At 44.1% G+C, this 22,794-nt stretch overlaps 1 protein-coding gene across 1 annotated transcript in view; it reads right to left on the bottom strand.

Annotated features, from left to right (window-relative positions):
* Positions 1 to 22,794, bottom strand: part of POLR2C (RNA polymerase II subunit C) — a 51,181-nt gene that overhangs the window by 23,217 nt on the left and 5,170 nt on the right. Inside the window, exon 2 of the mRNA XM_029608936.1 lies at positions 13,543 to 13,592. Coding sequence (XP_029464796.1) covers positions 13,543 to 13,592 — 50 coding nt within the window. The remainder of the gene's footprint in view (positions 1 to 13,542; positions 13,593 to 22,794) is intronic.

The raw sequence follows: 22,794 nt of genomic DNA on the forward strand, positions 1-22,794 counted from the left end.
TTTTTTTTGTAAATTAAGATAAGTGTCACCCGCTACACTATTGTAAAAAACTTTCCCAAATTCCTTAATCCCTGACTAACTAAATCCCAGGGATCCCAGAGACTGTGGGTGGACCTGCCCCATCTGCTGGAGACAGAGTAAGACCAAGGGGCTGTGGGTGGCACCTTACTATATGTAGGGAGCCCGTCAAGTTTTGCTCTGTCTCCATCTGCTGGTGCGGAGTCACAACCCAGGTGTCTGGACTGATCCGGGTACGTACAGGGAACCAATTTTGCATCGCAGCTCGGTGCCTCTTGGCCGGGTTGTGGAACCAGCGGCGAATTCCAACGAAGGATGATTTATATCGGAAACTTGACACTATGAGCGCAATGTATAAGATAACTGCCCAAAAACGAAATCAACTCTCTAACTTCCAACGGGTGTGGCAGCCCTATCTTAACTGGCGGGCCATTGATATGGACCCTGGGCATGTTTCTTGAATCAGACACATACATATGATTGTAAATTGCTTAAATGTTTATTTGATTCAGACGCTTGTTTACATTTAAATTTTTTCTATTCGTGGGTTTCCTGAAGACTCCCAACCCCAGAGTCGTCGTGTTCCTTGTATTATTGTTACGGGGTGGGAATTCACACGTCCACTGATTGACGGGCCAATTTGATATTTTGTATGACAGTTTATGACCTATGCTATATGACTATATGACTATGTAGCTCTTTGTTAGTCACTGACTGAATGTTCCTTATGTATGTTTATATTTGCTGTTTAAAATGTTGAATAAACTTTACATTACAAAAAAAAAAAAAAGACCCTGTAATTCCAGCACCACTGGTCAGACTGAGAATCTGGAGGAAAGCTGTGAAAATGAAGACCAAAGAGCATTCTAAGGAAATTAAAGATAAAGATACAGTCATGCACAAGCTAGGAAAAGGCTACAAAATAGCATGCAAGTGCTTGCATATCCCAGGGAGCACCACTGGATCAACTGTGAGGTAATGGAAGCTGCATCACACCACCCAGACACTGCCTAGTCATGGCCGTCCCTCAAAACTCAGCGTCAGGTCAAGGAGACTCGTGAGGGAAGCCAGAGAGGCCAACAATCACTTTGAAGGAGCTACAGAGTTCAGAGGATGAGACTGGAGTGAAGGTGCACCAGTCAATCATATCAAGAGCTCTGCTTACAACTGGCCTGCAAGGGAGGGAGACTAGAAAGAAGCCATTACTGAAGAAAATACACATCAAAGCACATCAGGAGTTTGCCAGAGAGCATCAGAGTTAAAATGTGGGATAAAGTTTTGTGGTCAGATGAGTCAAAAATGGAGCTTTTTGGCCACGATTCAAAACACTATGGGGTAGATTTTCAAAGAGTTATGCACGTAACCCCCGAAAACCTACCCCAAACCCCCCCTGCGCGCGCTGAACCTATCTTGCATAGGCTGCCGGCGCGCGCAAAGCCCCGGGACGTGTGCAAGTCCCGGGGCTTTCCTGGGGGGCGTGTCGGGGCGTGGCTGTGGCCTCCGGACCAGCTCCCGGACCGGACTATGGTGCACGCAAGTTATGCCTACCTCGGGCAGGCGCAACTTGTGCAACAAAGGTGGTAGGCGGGGTTTAGGTAGGGGAAAGTACGGGAGGGTGGAGGGAATGTGTACCGGCTGCCGATTTTGGGCAGCCTTTCGCATGCTGACCTCGGATTTTAACAGATACACGTGGCTACGCGCGTATCTATTGAAATCCGGCGTACTTTTGTTTGCGCCTGGTACGCGAACAAAAGTACGCGCGCGCGTTTTTTTTTTAAATAAAATCTACCCCTATGTGTGGTGCAAACCTAACACTACTCATTCCTCAGCAAACAGCATCATCATGTGGTGGGGATGCTTTTCCTCAGCAGGGACTTGGCATCTTGCTAAAATTGAAGGGCAGATGGATGGTGCAGCATACAGGGAGATACTGCAAGACAACCTGCTTCAGTCTGCTAAAAAGGTAAAACTTGGGAGAAAGTTCACCTTTCAGCAGGACAATGATCCCAAGCACAAGACCAAAGCAGCACAGGACTAGTAGAACAAAAATGGAAAAAAAAAAAAAAAAGGTGAATGTTCTACAATGGCCAAGTCAAAGTCCAGATCTCAATCCAATCGAGAATCGGTGGCACCATTTGAAAATTGCAGTCCATGAGCATCATTCAACCAACCTGAACAACCTGGAGCAAGTCTGCCAGGAAGAATGCACAAAAATCACTCCCAAACAGCGTGCAAAGCTGGTAGAAAAACTTACCCCCCACCCCCCACAGACAAAGCTGTTACTGAAGCAAGAGGTGGTTCCATAGAATACTAGTCTGAAGGGGTTGAATACTTATGCAAGAGGCAAATTTCAGTTTTTAATTTTATTTTTAAAAAAATGCAGAGAAGTAATGAATTGTGGCTTTGAAAATTTACTTTAAGAGCATACTGGTTTGCAATAAACAAACTGGAACAATCTGTGGAAGTATCATTTATAATCCACACAACTCTGCTGACTTTTAAGGGGATCGAACACTTTTGCAAGCCACGGATCCCTTTTCAATCTGTAAAAGTTTTGTGGACCCGCCACATGCTTCGCTTTCATATTTACCTGCAGTTATGGCCATATATAGAAAAGTTATTATTAATGGAATATCAAAGAAATAATTATATACACACCAAACTCATTGATAAGATATCAAACTTAATAATGCTTACTGATATAAACGGAATACATATAATTGCAATTCACAGCTGTAAATGTGCAAGAATGTATTCATATTCAGTAACTTATGTAGTGTAACTACAGGCAGCCACCCAACTTGATCTGTTGCGACCGGAGGGAATGGACTAGAGAGAGAGAGTAGCAGGATGGGATAAAGAGCCAGCGACTGAAAGGGATGAACTGATGGAGGGAGAGCGAGAGGGCAACTGGTGGGGCTGGACAGGTAGAGGTTAAGGAAGAGTGAAGGCACAACCGGTGGGGCTGGACGGGTGGAGGTTGAGAGAGAGCGAAAGAGCAACCAGCAGGGCTGGACAGGTGGAGGGTGAGAGAGAGCTTGTAACTAGTGGGGCTGGACTGGGGGAGTGAGAGGGAGACTCGTTGGGACTGTGGGAGATGTGGAGAGAGGTTAGGTGCACAAACTCCCCCTCCCCCCAATCATGGGGTTTTTTTTTTTTGGTTTTTTTTTTATTATAATTTTGAATAAAATCACCCTATGACAGGGAAACCACCCTGTTAGTTTGATCTTGACAGGGGTTCAATGGTTCTCTCCACACCTACCTGTCACCAAGGTTCATATATGCAGAGACCAGGACACCTCACCTCATAAAGCAGGAGGCAGTGCTACAAACATTTTACACTATTATTGCAAGGTCCTGGGCAGGCATGTCAGTGGCATCTCTAGGCAGAACTTTCTAAGTAACAAAGAAACACCTGACCAGTTTCACCCATCTAGTAAAACTACCACTAAAAGTTTCAAGAGTATTAATCAAAAATTCTTCCAGTTAGGAAAGTGGCAAATCCCAATATAAAACCTGCACTTCACATTCTACAATACCCTGCGTTCACAGAAACTCCCCCAACAAACAGGCCGATTAAAAAATAAAAACTGTGAGAGAGGAGTGACGTCATCCTGGTGAATGGCAGCATAAAGCAAGGGCTCCTGCACCTCCCAACCTAATCTCCTCTCAATCTCAGCCATCCAGAGATCAGAATACCGTCACGGGTATTGTGCTGATAAAGCGAACCTCTCTGATGACCTCGCGGAGAAAACCTGTGGATTTTCGGAGGTTTTCGTATAAAAAACTAGCCCAGACAGGGGAGCCGCCTGAAGACAACATGGCAGATACAGGGCCCGACTTCCCGGATATGCGGGAGCATGAAGACGATCAGGTATCAGAGGACGGAGACTTACCCACTAAAGCTGAAATGAAAAGCTGGTTTGCCGAATTGAAAAGCGAAAACGCTAACAATACTAAAGATATAATGGAGTCCATAGATGAGTTGAAAGGCGAAATGGCAGAACATGGCCGCCGCCTCTTTGAAGTAGAGACGCGGGTGGATGCACACGAGGTGGAATTAAAATCGCAACGGGAGGCACAGACAGCACTTCGGAGCGAGATTGAAACCTTGCAAGAAAAATTGGAAGATTTAGAAAACCGTTCTCGAAGGCATAATCTGCGTTTTCGTGGTGTACCGGAAACGCCCGAGCATGCAGACTGCGTAGCAGTGGTGAAAAAAATCAGCGCCATGTTGTTAGCTGCAAAAGATGCGACTTTACCAGACGACTCAGGTACGGCTGTTAAGATAGACTGGGCACATCGTATATATGGTCCTAGACTAAATAACAATCAAGCTAAAGACATAATAGCGTGCTATCATGACTTCGATATTAAAGATCAGTTGGCGATGATAGCTAGAACGAAGGCATCATGGAGCTGGCAAGGACATAATATTCAGATTTTCACAGACGTTTCCCCGATCACGATTAAGAAATGCCAGGAACTCAAACCTGTTACTGATCTTTTGAGGTCAGAAAATGTGCAGTACCGCTGGCTTTATCCCTTTGGGATGAGCTTTACCTTGAAAGGGGAACTACATCGAGTGAAAACTTTAAAGGAAGCAGCTGGCGTCCTGCAAGCAGCGGGATACCCCGGATTTGAGCAAGCAGCTGCGGGACCGCAAGCGCACAGCCGTCGGATAGAGCAACCCAGATGGCAACGAGTGAATAAGGGTGATAAGAGGCTGCGGCGCCACACCGACATCACAGCACCTATAATGGCCCCACCCTGACGGGCATCCAAGGAGCTCAGGAACATGGCATTCGCTACTAAGAAGATAGCTGGCTTTAGCTAAGACATTTTGCTTTTGGTCTATCTCTATATTCTTTCTTAACTTGGTTTATGATTACAGGGTTATATGCTGGCTCCTTTTGGGACTACGCCAGCGAAATATTATAGTAATGGATGGTTGATTAGTTTAATATCTCTAGTTATACTGTTCACTAGGAGAATTTGTTGCATATTTACTGTTTATACTGTTAAAAAGGGTGGGAGCCCACCGGGATGTTGTACACCTCTCTCCTAATAGCGGCGAGGATGATCTTTGAAAGCCTCGGCGTGGAGGGGTTGGTAAAGCGGGGAATGGGCGGTAGAGCTCTTGGGGTGGGGTATTGCTTCCTAGGTTTTTCTCCGAAAACTCCGATCGTTAAAAAGAACTGCTATATAAGGTTAAGGATTCCTTTATCTTTTCTTATGCACGGGGGGTGCCAGACAGCTATTTCTTTTCCTGGTTATGCTTATTATAATTACAGATCTCTTTATATTTTAGATGGCTAAGATTAATGTTCTCACCCTGAATGTCAAGGGTTTGAATTCCCCTTACAAGCGTCATTGTCTTTTTGCAGAACTGCAGGACAAGAGGACGTCCATTGCTTTTTTGCAGGAGACGCACTTGAAAAAGCGTCATGAGAGCTTGATGGTTAGGGCATCGTACCCTGCTCAATACTGGTCAGCTAGACCCCTAGCCCATAAGTATTTGGGTGTGGGTATATTATTATCCAGGGAATTGATATTCAAGGAGGAGGCATGTTTTCGGGACCCCGAGGGCAGGTATTTAATTCTTATCATCTCCATTGGGAATGTCAAATATGTCCTGGTTAGTCTTTATGCTCCTAACATTGGTCAGGGATTATTTTTACGGAAGATGCTCCAGCTGTTGGAAGTTTATGCTGCAAGTAACTTGATTATTGGTGGGGACCTTAACATCACACACAATCCCTATTTAGACAACTCCTCAGTTGCGCACTCATCGGCCAAGGGGGAACGCATAGCCTTCAAAGGTTTCCTTGATGGTCTTAATCTCCTGGATGTCTGGAGAATATGGCACCCCTCAGCACGCCAATATACATTTTATTCCAGGGCTCACAATTCTTATTCGAGACTAGATTATTTGCTACTCTCAAAAAGTTGTGTTAACTTGGTGAGGGACCCTCAGATACACCCAATCACGTGGTCAGACCATGGCTCCTTAACTATACAATTTGACATTGGTCTTTATGATAAAGGTACGCAATATTGGAAACTGAATGAAAGCTTGTTGGAATGTCCAGAGTTCTGTCTTCAGTTGCAGACTGATATTCAGGACTATTTACAGACCAATGACACAGAGGGCATCTCTCCTATGACCCTCTGGGAGTGTCTTAAAGCGGTGTTAAGGGGAAAATGTATTGCGAGGGGTTCACATTTGAAGAAACAAACCACAAGAGATAAAGCTGAGACCTTGGAGGGACTCCAGCAGTTGAGTATAGAGCACTCCCGCACTGGGAACTCAGACCTGTTGGGTAAAATGGATAACTTGCGGGCGCATTTAGGGGAACTAGAAGCTGCGGAGATCGCTCATAAACTCACCCTCACAAAACAATCCTACTATTCAGGTGGTAATAAAGCTGGAAGGTTGCTGGCTAGGCTCCTCAAAAAACGTCAAACCCAAAACAATATAGTTCGCATAAAAGATGAATCAGGTACAATGTTAACTTCTAATGCTGATATCAGGCAACGCTTTATTCGTTTTTACTCTGAGCTATATGCTCCTGACCAAGGCATTAAATCCAGTGAGATCACTGATTACCTGTCCGAGGTATCTCTACCGCCTTTGAGCAAGGGGGCTCGGGAGGTTCTAGATAGGGATATTAACGGGTCAGAAGTTCTCTGGGCGATAAAAAGCCTTAAAAATGGGAAATTCCCTGGGTTAGATGGGTTTACAGCCCTCTTTTACAAGAAATTTGCGAGTTCACTGATCCCAGTACTGGTTACTTTGTTTAATTCATTGCAGGGACGGGTTTCATTGTCTGCAGTGACAAATATGGCTGGAGTGACTTTATTAGCCAAACCGGGCAGAGATCCCACAGTGTGTGGCTCTTATCGCCCCATATCTCTTATCAATCTTGATATGAAAATTCTTGCCAAAATTCTGGCAAATAGACTCAATGGCTACCTGCCAGGACTAATCCATTTTGACCAATCAGGCTTTATACCGGGCAGGATGGCATCAGATAATGTGCGTAAAATAGCAGACTTGATGGGTTGGGCTACTACTGCACACATCCCTTTATTATTACTAGCCATCGATGCCGAAAAGGCCTTTGACTTTGTTCACTGGCCCTTCTTGCTGCAGACCATGAAAGCTTTTCATTTTGGGGACAAATACATACGATGGATTCAGAAACTTTATGAATCCCCATCGGTGTGTTTGAAAATTAATGGAGGATATTCCCAGGCCTTCCCCGTCGGAAGGGGTACACGTCAGGGGTGCCCTCTGTCGCCCTTATTATTTGCCCTATTTTTGGAACCCTTCACCCACCATATTAGACAGAACGCTGAGATACATGGGATGCGCATTGGGGCTTTCTCATCCAAATTGTCGCTCTTTGCCGATGATATCTTGTTCACTATCACTGACCCTCTTATCTCTTTGCCGGCCATTACCAAGGAAATCTCAGCCTATAGCGGCGCATCAGGATTTAAAATAAATTGGGATAAATCCGAGCTTTTAAATGTATCCACACCGCAAGATATCACTGAGCAATTACGTAGGGCCCATCCCTTTAAATGGGCCAAAGGAAAACTAAAGTACTTGGGGATATATATTGGTAGACCTGGTGATTTGTTTCAACTTAACTACCCTCCTCTTATGGAGAAAATCTATAAGGATCTGGAGGAATGGGACAGATACCACATTTCGTGGCTGGGCCGTCTGGCGGCGTTAAAGATGAATATCCTGCCTCGAATATTGTATTTGTTCCAGACTCTACCCATAACTATACCTAAATCAATTTTGGATAAGTAGCAGAATAGGCTACTTAAATACCTCTGGAGAGCTAGACGCCCCAGGATAGCCAAAGCTACTCTTTACTTACCTCGCGCACAGGGGGGTCTGGGAATGCCAAATCTCCATTATTATCTAGGGGCGGCACAGCTCAAGGCTGCTGTGGAATGGCACAATACTACTTGTCGAAAGCCGTGGGCACAGTTGGAACAGGAGATGTTGGCAATGCTACCAATTACAGCTCCATTATGGCAAAAAGGCAAGCAATGGCATCCCACGGTGCCTATGCCGGAGAGTGTGAAGGTAACTCTTCAAGTGTGGGAAAAATGGCGCCCTACTTTGCTAGGAGATAGGTCGATCTTTTTGAGCACTCACCTCTTCCATCATTTGGCTTTTCCTCCGTCGATTGCATCTCAAGCCTTTAAAGACTGGCGGCTTAGGGGTATACAGCAGTTAACGCATGTCTGGGAACCGGGAAGGATGGTGTCCTTCCCGGTTCTCCAAGAACGGTATGCCCTGCCTGATAAGGATGCATATAAGTATATGCAAATTAGGCATTTTCTATCTCAAACACAGATGGTGAGTGATCTATCGTTGGGACCTCCGCCTATTGAATCTCTTTGTCTCCATGCTGACAAAGTAGGCAAACACATATCCAGGATATATAACCTACTTGCAGGAAAGCTCCGCCTGATGGCTCCTCACATAGTAGCTTGGGAAAGGGATCTGCAGGAGTCCTGGTCAATTGAGGATTGGATACAAATTGCACAGGGAGTAGGAAAAGGGCTAATTTCGTCTCTACATATAGAGAATGGTTATAAGCTTCTCTATAGATGGTATATCTCACCAGCACAGCTCAGTCATATGCGTGCTGATTTTTCAGGAGATTGTTGGAAGCAATGTCTTCAACGGGGTACGTTTTTCCATATGTGGTGGACTTGTCCCCGGGTTCAAGGGGTATGGCAGGGTGTTTCGATGTGGATCACTGATATTCTGGGAGGGGTGTTCACTCTTACCCCAACGCAGGCTTTATTACACAAAGACGCACCAGACAAGACGCTGTATCAAAACCTTTTTATTAAATATGTGGTGACAGCGACGCGTTGTGCATTGGCTTTCCATTGGAGGGACTCTCGGGTTCCCTCTTTACCAGATATTCAGGCCAGAGTCTTAACTATGCATACTTTGGGGAAAATTACCGCCCATAAAAATAAGACTTCCCTTAAATTCAAGAAAGTATGGCACGGCTATGAGGACTGGCTACATCATTTCTCTACATGAGCATGACTGCTTGAGGGGTTGCAACGGTATCTCAGGGTATGGGTATAGTATCCTTAGTTAGTTTAAGACACAGCTTGGTTCTGTACTCTCTGGGGGTTTTTTCTATACTATAGGCGCTCTTGCAAACAGTGACGGAGGTCTATATCCTTTCTTTATGAGTACCCTTTGTGTATGAATATTCGAGGAGTTTCTGGAGTTGTATATTTCTTTTCTTATATTTATCTTTTATATTTCCTATGTTCTGATTTGCATTAGGAAGCGGGGGGGGGGGGGGGGGGGGAAGGGGCGATATACAATGGTGTAATATATGTGGGGGTTGATAGCACTATACCATGTATGCCATGGATATTCTGCCGTTATTGTTCTCTGTTCTATGTGTGCCCTTCTGCGAAGGGACTTACTTAACATGGTAATCATTGTATTCACTGTTTCCATTTACCTCTTTCAAAATAAAAGTTATAAATTAAAAAAAAAATAAAAACTGTGAGAGCGCCCGCTCTCCCGACACACGATTCAGTATTTAGATTAGGGCCGGCGCTAATAAGGAGACTCTAGGGACACTAGCACGTCCTAGCGCCTTACTGGCGGAAGCATCAGTTGTCAGCAGGTCTGACAACTGATGCTTAATTTTTCCGGCGTCAGTTGTCAAACCCGCTGACAGCCATGGGTTTGGAAAATGGATGCCGGCAAAATTGAGCATCCGTTTTCCAACCCGTGAGCAGATTTTTTTTTTTTTTTTTAAGAATTTTTATTTTTTTTATTTTTGGGGCCTCCAACTTAATATTGCTATGATATTAAGTCAGAGGGTACAGAAAAGCAGTTTTTTCTGTTTTTCTGTACACTTGCCTGGTGCTGTCTGAAATTAACGCAGGCGTTAATTTTTGAGAGTAAAATGTGTGGCTTGGCCGCACATTTTACTTTCTGTATTGCGGGTGACTAATAGGCTCCTCATCATGCATTTTCCATGCGCTATTACCCCTTGCAGTATAAGGGGTAATAATAGCGCGTCAAAAGCGCGCGGCCAAATGGGGGCTAAATGGTGCGCTTAGCCGAGTGCACCATTCTGTATCGGTCTGAAAGGATGCAGAACAGAACAAGGACATTTCCCCTTACCACTCACTACAGAAAAATAATATTCAAATTCAGTTGTCACCTCAGTAACAGCAACACAAACTCCCTCCATTACCAGGAGTACTTTATAATACAAAATTCTGTAAAAAAAAAAGGTACTCAGAATCTATACGAAACCTGATATACCATAAAACCCTGCCTACCAGACTGAAAGAGTAACCACCTTTCTTATAAAAATGCAACACCGCAAACATTACATTACGCCCTAAAACACCAATAAATCTCCAATTAGAAAACCAGAACTCAGGCTGCTAAGATCCTTATATAGAAATTACATGCTAGCAAAATTCCTCACCTCGGTCACAGACCCTCACCAAATACAGAGACCAAAAGTAAAAATATATATGTGAAGACAAAACTGAACTGGAAACTGCAAGAAGCCAGACTCTGTATGCATTGCAAAAGTGGTAAACCAGAAATACTGCAGTTAGTCATAAAACATCAAATACCATCAAGAAATATAAAATATCAATAATAGTAAAACCATACTAACAAAAAGAATATTTCAAAACTACAAACATATACAACATCCAATAATTTAAAACATAAGTTATTTTTAAAATTTCCCAAACAATAAATATTTCGAACATCAGATACAATTAAAACTAATAAGGAATTAAAAATTCTCCGCTCACCATATCTGGGAACTTTTGATTTCCAGTCACCCTGAGAACGCTGCGGATTAATAGGGGGTGGGGAGGAGAGCATACAAACATTCTCCTCTCTGTCATACACACACACACACATTCCTTACCACTCACACACACACTCCCTCTCTCATATACATATGCTATCTCTCATTCACATGTTCCCTCTCACGCACACACATGCTCACACCACCCTCCCTATCATACATGCTCATACACATTCCCTCTCTCTCAAACATATGCTCTCACACACACAGGCTCCATCTCTCATACACATGTGCTCTCTTGTTCACACACCAAGCTCCCATTCTCCCATTCACACAGGATCTCTCTCATACACATCCCCTCTCACTGGTCCCCCTTCTCACTCAGCCTACCGCAACACTGTGGCCTACTTCATCATTCTACCGCCGGCAAGCAGGGGTGCATTGGCGGCCCCGCAGCACTCTTCCTTCTTCAGCCACTGAGATGGGGTGTGCTGGCGGCCTTGCAGCTGGTTTCGTTGTTCTGTTGCTGGCGAGGTGGAGTACGGCCATCTTCCTTCTTCCACCCCCGACGAGATGGGGTGCGCTGGCACCCCGGTGGCATGCTTCATTCTTCTGCCGCTGGCGAGATGGAGTGCACTCACAGCCTGCCTGGCCTCCTTCACTCTTCAGCTGCTGCGAGATGGGGTCTGGCAGCAGCCTATTGGGCTTCTTCTTGGCGCAGGCTTCACAAACCCCATTATGGTCTGGCAGACCCCTAGAGGTCCGCAGACCACAGGTTGGGAACCACTGTTCTAAAGTATTGGATAAAATAGTATTTTACCTGCAGAAATAGATTTAAACTTGCCCATCTGACATGTAAGTAAACTTATGCGTGTATGATCTATTGGTGTGTAGGTTTACCTGAACTGAGCAGAGCCACTCCTGGGGGCAGAGCAGGGGAGGAGGGGAAGTTAGCACTTCTGCACATACATTTTTCAGAAAATTTTCTGCATACATTTTACCAGGTGCAAATGTGTGCAGGCAGATTTGGTGGGATAATTTTCAAAGCAGACCTATGCATGCAAGTCTGTTTTGTAAACTGGTGCTCACTTACGCGCAATATTACAAAACTAGACTCTATAAATAATATTATGAACAAAAGTGAATAAATCCTTCCTATAGTAAAGGAGACTTTCATTTTTTTATTTGGGATTTCTAATGAACCAACAAAATAGTTTACATACGTATTTTCAACAGAATAGCAATCAACATATAAATATGGTTCAGTATTTTCAGAACCAATCCACTCCCCCTTCCTCCCACCTGAAAGGGGTCATCATAAGATCAGCAGTTGTAACGTGTTCTGTATATTCCAGCACAGAATCCACTGTGTCCAACTCAGTCGGCTGTGCCCAAATCTTTCGAAAGGGCTTCAACATATTAGGCAATGCCATAAGTTTCTCCATATAGCGAACATTAGCCAGCTGCGTCAAAAGCGAGTCTAAAGATGTCGTTTCTGTCTTCCTCCACCTAGCAGCTACAGCACACCTTGCTGCAATAATTATGGGGCAGATTTTAGAACCTGCACGCGGGCGCAGATTTGTTCGCACAACCCGGCGCGAACGAATCTATGCCCGATTTTATAACATGCGCGCGCATGTTATAAAATCCAGGGTCGGCGCGTGCAAGGGGGTGCACAATTGTGCAACTTGCGCACGCCGAGCCGCACAAGCTGCCTCCGTTCCTTCCGAGGCCGCTCCGAAATCGGAGAAGCCTCGGAGGGAACTTTTCAACCGCTCCCCCCCCCCCCCATCTTCCCCTATCTAACCCACCCCCCAGCCCTAACTAAATCCCCCTGCCTACCTTTGTTTCAAAAGTTACACCTGCCCGAGGCAGGGATAACTTGCGCGTGCCGGCAGGTTGCCGGCGCGCAAACCTCCGGCACGACCACAGTGCCAGAGGACTCGGGAACGCCCCCAGCCCCGCCCATTTCTGAAAGCCCCGGGACATACGCGTGTCCCGGGGCTTGTGCGTGCCGCTGAGCCTATGCAAGATAGGCTCGGCGCGCGCGCAGGGGCAGTTTTTCGGGGATTACGCGTGTAACCCTTAGAAAATCTACTCCTATGTGTGCTACCAATTGTGACTTCCATTTAGACCAATCATTTGGAAGTAGAAAAATCTTGGGATCTAGTGAAATTGCAGGACTCAAAATATCAGCTGTTACTTGAATTTGTAGTAAAGAAGCTTAACAGGCAGTGCAACTCACATGCACGCTTTGTCAAAAGTAATTGTGTTGAGGCAGAGCGTGTTTCTTGGAATTAAGTCATGGATATGCATTTAAACGTACTGTGCTGAATTCTACATTGACATTAAGTTACTTAAGGAAAAAAAAAATAAAAAATCTACAGATTCGTAAAATAAGGTGAATAAAACTGTTTAGTAAGCAGTCTTTCCATGCAGTAAAGCAGATTTAATTTCTCCAAGAGACCCAGCATTTTGAATATCAGCAGAACAAATGCAAACTCAGGATGTGGTACTAGACAGGTGGTGAACATTTAGGGCCAGATGCAAAAATGGGATTTCCCCCATTCTGTGTCTACAGAAAAAAATGCTTAGTGCACCTAGCTGCTTCTGGTCTTTAGATGTACGCTCTCCACTAATGTACAAAAAAAGCAAAGAAAACAGAACGTACCTATTGTGGGCACTTCAGCAATAAACACTCTGCGGATAGAGTTAGCAACACTGAAAGACAAAAGGCAGACAATATTCAGCAGTAAGAACCCAGAGCAGCACTCTTTTTTTTTTTTTAAGCTTTATATTTAAGAAAATACGCAGAGGACCATTGATAAAAAGATACATCAGGAGTAGAGACTATCAGCATTGTTACAAATATCCTTTGGCACAGAAAATAATTTAAAAAACAATTTTATATCTATATAGATATCTCTATAGTTATATAACCATATATATATACAGCTATATCTACAGAAATAAAATTAAGGCTCAATACAATCAAATATAATGAATAAAACAAACACCCATAACATTAATAACAGTAAAGAGAGGGACATGGGTCAAGTCTCCTCCAGTTCTAATAGGGTCACCAAATTGAGTTAGACAGAGGAAAATTGGTTCTTACCTGCTATTTATTTATGCAATTTTTATCTCTACGGTTTACATGTAAAATCAAAAATCATCATATAAGTTAGAAGAAAGAGCAAAAAAATACATTAAAATTCAATATAAAACAAATATAAAAAAACCACATAACTAAAATATTTCTACTTATTAAAAAACAGAATAAAAGTGTAAATGCAGGTAAAAGAATAAAGATAAGAATGTGCCGCTCTTTTACAGTTCTCCTGTTTCTCATATGCTTGTTGAAAGCACCACGTTTTTAAATCCTTTTTGAATCTCTTAAGATTGTCCTGTAATCTAAGCTCTTGTGGCAGACTGTTCCAAAGTTTTGGCCCTGCAATTGAAATGGCTCAGTCTCTGACATCACTAAGATGGGCAGATCTGACTGTGAGTACTGAGAGAAGACCTTTATTAGCTGACCTTAGGGCTCGCTGAGGTACGTGTAGTTTAATGATTGAGTTCAACCGGTCCATTTTGTCACCATATACAATCTTATGAACCATACATAATGTAGAGACCTCACGACTGGAGCAATATGATCCTTTTTTCTTGTGTTAGTTAAGATCCTGGCTGCAACATTTTGAAGTACCTGCAGGGGCCAAATAGTTGTTTTTGGAAGACCTAGCATACTAGAGTTGCAATAATCAAGTCCTGTAAATAACATCACCTGTAAAAAAATATCTAAAATTATTGTATGAAAGTAAAGGTTCCAGACATTTCAACAACCTGTAGAACCACAGATCAGTCCAGACTCCTGGGTTTTGCCTCCCTTCCAGCAGATGGAGACAGAGAAATTTTCACAGACAACGCCTCTTAACCTGGTGTTCCACCTGCAGCTCCTCAGTATTACCAAGTACCCAAGCATAAAAAGTCCAAAAGGTTTCCAGTACTCAACACTATCAAATTCACTGGAATGAGCAGAGGGAAGAGTAAAATTTATAATGCAATTCAAAAACTATTGAAAAGATTAATGAGAAACCTGTGCCATTCCTCAGAGTTATTCAAGAACAAAAAACAGATTGAGCGGACTCTCTAAAACTTCTCTCCACCACTGGACTGATCTTTGGTACTGCAGAATGAAAATTAATAGGAAAGAACCAGTTTTTCTTTCCCTGTACGTACCCAGATCAGTGAAGACTCCTGGGATGTATCAAAGCATCCTTAAACGGGGTGGGACTGCGAGAGTCCCGCTAGAAGAATACTTTCACCAAAGCTGTCAACATCTGGAGCCTGGACATCCAATCGGTTGTGCCCGGCAAAAGTATGTGAAGGCTTCCAAGTAGCCGCCCTGCAAATCTCTTGTAGCGACACTAGCTGGCATTCTGCCCAGGAGGCTGCCTGGGAACAGGTAGAATGAGCTCTTAACCCCTCCGGGACAGGACAACCACAACAGATGAATGCAGACCCAATAGCCTTCTTCAACCACCAGACAATCATGGTCTTCGACACTTTCTGACCCTTTTTCGCATCACTCCATAGCACAAAAGGATGATCAGACAGACAATCTGAAACTGTTAGTGACCTCCAGATACCGCAACAAGGCCCTTCTGACATCCAACCATCTTAATTATTTTGGGTGAGGCACAACAACCTCCAAATTTGTAAAGGCTGGAAGCTCCACTGACTAAGTGGAACGCTGAAACTACCTTCGGCAGAAAAGACAGAACCATCCTCAGAGACAGCCTGGAATCTGAAATCCACAAAAAGGGTACTCTACATCAGTGGTTCTCAACCGGTGTGTCATGACACACCAGTGTGTTGCCAAGCACTCGCAGGTGTCTCGCCACACTTCCCGGTCCCCCACTTATCCAGCTGCTCCCCCCTACCCAAGCAAAATAGGTCCTCCACCCGGGCGGAACACAGCAAGACAGTGGAGGCAACGGCAACGGCATGCTCTCTTCTTCCTGCCCCCCCCCCCCCGCCTGGAAAAGGAAGTGATGAGCCGTGGGTGCGTGCATGGGAAGAAGAGACTACGCTAGTGCGGGCAGCGTTGGTCCGAAGAAGAGAAGAGAAGAGAGGCGCAGCCGAGGAATGAGCAGCGGCCGATGGGTCTCCGCGAAGGCTGAAAGTGAAGGAGGTTGCTGCTGCCTTTAGGGTTGGAAGTGGAGGAGGCTGCTGCTGTTGCTAGTTCGGGGGGGGGGGGGGTGGCGAGTGAGTGAATGAGCAAGGTGTGTGTGTGTGTGTGTGTGTGTGAGTGAGACAGTATGTATGTGAATGATTGAGGCCTGTATATGTGAGAGTATGCGAGTGAGAGAGAGCATGAATGGAAGTGTATGACTGAGAACCTGTATGTGTAAGTTTGATTGAAAACCTGTTTGTGTGAAAGTGTATGCGAGTGTGATTGAGATCCTTTGTGTGTAAGAGAGATCATGTGTATGTATGATTAAGAGCCTGTGTATATAAGTAAGAGAGAGCTTGTGTGTCTGTGTGTGATTGAGAGCTGGTTTAGGCAAGGGAGCATGTGAGTATGTGATTGAGAGCCTGTGCGTAAATGAGAGAAAGAGAGCGCGTGTGAATGAGAGACTGTGTGTGAGAGAAAAAGGCAGCATGTATGGGTGCAATTGAAAGCCTGCATGTATAAGCATGAAGAGACAGACAGCATGTGTGTAAATGTGTAATTAAGAGCCTATATAAGTAAGAGAGAACAAGCATGTGTATATGTGAGTGACTGAGAGCCAGTGTAGAGAGAGAGAGAGAGAGACAGGAGAAAGTTGCAAGCAAACCATCCCTCCTCCTGCTAATTCAAAACAATCTCAGGGCACCTGGATATCAAACGTTCCCGGGTATGCAGAGTAAAACATTTTTTTGTATCCTTATTATTTTTCATTATTGGGCCTTTGTGTCTGCTATTTTGAAATATTTTATTGGTATCTTGAAATTTTTTATATGAGTTTTTAATTATTGGATATTCCAGTCATCAGCTGTTTTGAAATAATCTGTTCTTTTTGTTAGTATGGTTTTACTGCTATTGATTTTATATTTCTTGATTTGTTTTATAAGGATGGGTGATGTTTCTTTTTTTCCTTTGTTGCACTGCATACAGAGACTCTGGCTTGTTGCAGTTTCCAGTTCAGTTTTTGTCTGCATGCTTCTAGTTATGCGTTTTGGTCTCTTTATTCTTTGTTAGGTGAGGGTCAGCACATGTGATTCAGGTGAGGTTTTCTGCTGACTTGTAGTTTCTGTGTAGGGCTCTATAGCAGCTTGACTTGGTCCATTTTCCTAATAGGAGATGTATTGATGCTTAAGGCCTGGTGTAATATTTTTAGTGTTGCCTTTTCTTAGGTAAGGTGGTTACTGTTTGAGTACTGGAAATTGGTGCTGTTTTGGTGTGGGATGTTCACTATTTATACAATTTCTGTTCAGACAGAATATGTATCTTTCCGTGTGCCATTCTTAACAATAAAAATAATACTGGATCTTTATTTTTCATTTCCGCCATAAATTGTAATGAGCAGTGTGTCACACATGTGAGCGTGGTCACGTGTGTCATGATGGGAAAAAGGTTGAGAACCACTGCTCTACATGACAGGGCTTGAAGCTCAGACACCCTTTTGGCTGAATAAATCACCACCAAAAAAAAAAAGAGACACACCTTCAAAGTCAGATCTTTTATGGTGGCCCTCTTTAGAGGCTCAAATGGCACCTCACACATGCCCTTGAGGACTAAATTAAGGCTCCAAAAGGGGCACATCTGATGAACAGGGGGGGGGGCGCAGATGCTTTGCCCCTTGGAGGAAACGTACCACATCCATATGCGCAGCTAGGGCTGTTCCATGAATCTTGCCTCGCAAGCAGCCCAGGTCAGACATCTGCACTCTCAGGGGGCCTCCCTACAAAAAGGCCAGAATCTGTGCCACCGAACCTCGCCGAGGATCAACCCCTCAAAAATTCTCCAGACCCTGACATATGCCAAGGAAGTAGAAGTTTTATGTTCTTATGAGCATAGAACAGAGTAGAAATAACATCCCAAGGATATCCTTTCCCTCTTAATTCTTTTCAAAAGCCAAGCCATTAGACAAAAAGCTATCCCCTTGATCTGAAAATATAGGGCCCTGTCATAGAAGCTTTGGCAGATGGCCCAGTCTCAAGGGACCGTCCACTGTTAGATTGACCAAATCTGCAGGAGTCTGTGGTAAGAAGACTGGCTGGTAGGTCCCTCTTTTTTTCTTGCTTAATTATTACTATGCCACACACTAAGCGAAAGGGACACTTACGCATGGATTCCTCTACTCCTGCGCCGACTCTCCCTACGCAGCAATTAATTGAGGGTTACCCCGGCAGCAGCTTCAACACCGGGAGCTAAGTCCGCTGAGGGTATAGGGGAGGAGCAAAGCCATACCCTCTTGGACATACAGACCTCATTAAGCCCCGGAGCACTTCAAACACCTTCTCACCCTACCCTGGGTTACCTTCAAGGTACTGTTCATGGGAAACAGTCAATGGCTAGCGGATCTTTGAACGTAGAGGGAGCACCTGAAAAGGTTCCCGTGGGAAATAGTTTAACATCAGAAGGGGGTGGCGGGAACTTGGCAAAAGAAATCAAAGCGATTTCGGATGTTTGTCAAGAAGGAGGGTCGTTATTTGATCTCACTATAGAAAAAATAATACAGCCAGAAGTAATTACTCTTGAGGCTATATGGAAGGCTTTGACGACTATGGAAAAGTCAATATTATCGTTAACCAAGGCTATAACTGAATCTCAGAACAACGTATACAACATTGATTCCCTAGTAAAAGTTCATGAGACAAAATTAAATGAACTTACTAATCAAATATCATCAGTGAAGGAAGTACAAGTTAATTTAATTAAATCAGATGAGACAATGAGAATTATGAAAAAATTGAAAACAGAATGCGCTATCTTAATTTGCGAATATTAAATTTTCCATGTGTGGAATTAATCTCACCTAAAGAACAACTTAAAAAGTATCTGATGGATATACTTTTAATTTCTTCTGATAAACTTCCAATTTTTTCAAAAGTATATTATGCTCCAAAAAAGGAGAATAGAAATGGTGTTAAAATATCAGATGTAAATTTAGAAGACTGATACTTCACGCATATCCAGCATAGCTCCCTGCTTCAACGGCAGGGGAGAAGAAAAACAACCAATAAGGGCTGAATAACACAGTCTGGGTAAAACAAATAAGCATGGGTGTAGCTTGCTTATTGCGGCGGTTACTTCCCCTACTACCCATAACTAATCAAGCTTGATATTTCACATGGTTGCAGCTCCATCACTGCTCTCTACATTAATGGTGGGGGTGGAAGGGAAATAGAACCAAAGAGCTAAGAGAAACAGATAAGTATGAGAAAAAAATGTGAAGCTTGCTGGGCAGACTGGATGGGCCGTTTGGTCTTCTTCTGCCGTCATTTCTATGTTTCTATGTTTCTATATATGTTTCTAAGAAGAGCTAACTGCTTTTCTTGAGGCACCTACTGAAGAACAAATTGAGTTTAGAGGAACTCTGTTGATATCCTTTGTTCATGAGACAGATAGAGACTTAATTTTGAGAATGTTTCTTCGAAATAGAGATAAACTATACCTTGGTCAGAAAGTGTGGGTATACCCAGATGTAACAAGGGATACACAGATAAGAAGGAAAAAGTTTGTGGATATGTTGCAAGAAGCAAGATCACTGGGAATTCAACTGGCTATTAGATATCCGTGTAAATGTATGTTTACATATAAAGATAATAAGTATATCTTTTATGAACCCTTGCAACTAAGAACCTTTATTAATAAATGCAAGAATGAGATAAATAACACCTAACTTTTGAGGAAATAGAAGGATAAAAAGCTGCAAACTCTTCTTCATTTTTGGCTAGTAGATTGATTACCTATGATGTAGCTCCTGTTAAACTCCTGAGTCCTTTTACATTACTTTATAAAGAATGATGTTACAGAGGAAGTTTATATAAACTGTTTTTGTTTTATTTGATGTATGTATTAAGAGATAAACTTTCTGTCTGAATGTAAAGGAAAAAAATGGATAAATAAAGAATTAAAAAAGATTGACCACATCTGCAAACCAAGGCCTTCGTGGCCACTCTGGAGCCACAAGAATCATCTTTCCTGGCTGGACCTCTATTCTCCTCACAACCTTGCCTACCAGAGGCCATGGTGGAAACACATACATCAGAATGTCGTGCAGCCAAGGAAGAACCAGGGCATCGACCCCTTCTGCTCCGTGCTCTCTTCTCCAGCTGAAGAAGCACGGTACCTTGGCATTTCTCTGAGTTGCCATAAGATCCATATGAGGAATGCCCCCCCCCCCCCCATCTGTAAGAAATTAGGGTCATTGCCTCCTCTGAGAGCTCCCATTCTCACCCCTCAGCACAAATGGTTCCGGCCAAACCATCACAAAAGACAGGAACTGGCAGACTCTGGAATCGGATACCACCAGAATAGCAACGCTTTCTGTAGAGGCCTCATATGGGCAAACACCCACGGGACCAACTCCAAGGTTGAGGCCATGGAACAGAGTACCTGCAAGTAATCCCAGACCCTGGGCACTTGGGCCTCCAACAAGTTCCAAACTTGAGTCCGCAGCTTGACAATCCACTCCTCCGTGAGAAAAACCTTCCCTATTCGGGTACTGAAGCACATGCCCAAGAACTCCAGAACCTGCAAAGAAGAAAGGTGACTCTTGTACAGATTCACTATCCATCCCAACGAACTAAGGCACTGCACCACCATGTCCACCGCTCATCTGCAAAGGTCTTCCGACTTCGCCCAGATTAGCCAATTGTCCAGATATGGGTGGACCAGTACGCCCTCCTTTCTGAGGGCTGCTGCCGCCACCACAACCACCGCTTTGGTGAAGGCCCTCGAGACTGTCGCTAGGTTGAACGGAAGAGTGCAAAATTGAAAATGCCTCCCCATGATCATAAACCGGAGGTACTTCTGAAGGTTTGGGTGAATCCCTATGTGCAGTTATGCCTCCATCAGATCCAAGGAAGCCAAGAACTCCATGCTTCTCACCGCTGCTATGACAGACCTCAGAGTCTCCATCCGGAAATGGGAAACTTTGAGAGCTATGTTTACCTTCTTTAAATCCAGAACTGGACGAAAGGTTCCTCCCTTTTTTGGCAACACAAAATAAATGGAATGACCCCTGTCCCCCGTCCTTTACTCGTCCTGGGGGACAGGAATAATGGCCCCCAGCATTTGCAGCCACTATATGGTCTGCTGAACGATCAACTTCTTCTCTGCTGAGGCACAGGGAGACACCATAAACAGGTTTCTGAGCGGCCAAGAAAATTCTAAAGTGTAGCCTTGTCCTATCACGCTTAGAACCCACTGGTTTGATGTGATCTTGACCCACTCCTCATAAAAATGAGTCAGATGACCCCCCGATGACTAGAACCAAGGAGTGGGCCAGCCTCGTCTTATTGCACCAGCTTGGCTCCACCACTACCCTGGCCAAAGCTGTCTCAGCCCACTCTGTGCTCCTGAAACGGCTGGCTCCAGGACTGTGACATCCCCGGGGTCTGCCTTTGGCCAGCAGCTGGAGCGCTGCTCTGACGGAAATGCCTTTGCCCCCGAAACAGAGAGCGCACTGGGAGAATTCCTTTGGTCCCTTTTGACTTGTCCTCCAATAGCCTGTGCACTTTATCTCCCAGATGTTTGATCAGCTGCTCCAAGTCTTCCCCAAACAGAAGTTTTCCCTTAAAAGGCAACGCTCCCAGCTGAGCCTTTGTCACAACGTCCGCTGACCAGTTTTTTAACCAAAGAAGCCTCCTAGCGGAAACAGTGGACATCATGGTCCTGGAAAAAGTGCGAATGAGGTCATACAAAGCATCCGTAAGCCATCCGTAAGTCATACAAAGCACCGTAAGCCATCACAGCCTCCAATCACTCCACCTGTTTGGACTCCTGGAGTGATTGTTTGTTTCTTTTTACAATTTCCTCCCTCTAATCCTTCCTTTTTTAACCACCTTTCTGGTCCCTCTGTTCTTTTTCCCCTTACCTCTCCTCTCTTCTTCCTCTCTCATAATTTTCACTCAGTGCTCCCATGCTCTATTTTCTCTCGATACTTCCATATGTTATTTAATTTTTAATCCATTTTTTTTTCCTGTAAGGCATCTGGTAAAGATGAACAATTCAAACTCTGTGTTTTATTATTGTTCCAACAGGTTTTCATGTTTTGATGTTCTTTGTTACATGTAATGCTTTTTCAAGCAAGTTTTAATTGTTCAATGTAAACCAATTTGATTTGCATCTAATGCAAGAAGACCGGTATATAAAAAACCAAAACAAACAAACAAAACAAACTCTGCAACTTCTGTACCCATCTCAAACTAGCCCAGAGCATGAAGCTGCTACACACAGCTGTATGGATGCCCAGAGCAGATACCTCGAAGATCTTCTTGAGATCTACCTTGAGCTTCCTGTCCTGAAACTCCTTAAGAGCCGCCGCACCAGCTACCGGAATGGAGGTCCTTTTTGTAACAGCCAAGACTGAAGCATCCACCTTCGGCACCCTCAAGAGCTCCAAAGCGTCTTCGGGCAAAGGATAAAGCTTATCCCGCTAACCTTACAGCCAGTCTACAGAGAATTTCACTCCTTGACCATCCAGGGTGTTGAGGTCATAGGGCACTGCCCTGAAATTCAAACCTTGACTCATCGACTTCCTGAGAGAGAGGAAGCAAGAGCAACTTACCAGGAAGCAGTAAGAGGCCATCTGCATTCATTGCCACCACCTCAAGGCCTGCTTAAGAATAGCCTCAATTCTCCGATCCTGTGCCTCCTTCAACTGCTCCACCCTTACATAGGGATAATCATCCGCTTGGTGATGACACA

This window comes from Rhinatrema bivittatum, chromosome 7 (genome assembly GCF_901001135.1).
Source record: "Rhinatrema bivittatum chromosome 7, aRhiBiv1.1, whole genome shotgun sequence".
Taxonomy (NCBI): Eukaryota; Metazoa; Chordata; class Amphibia; order Gymnophiona; family Rhinatrematidae; genus Rhinatrema; species Rhinatrema bivittatum.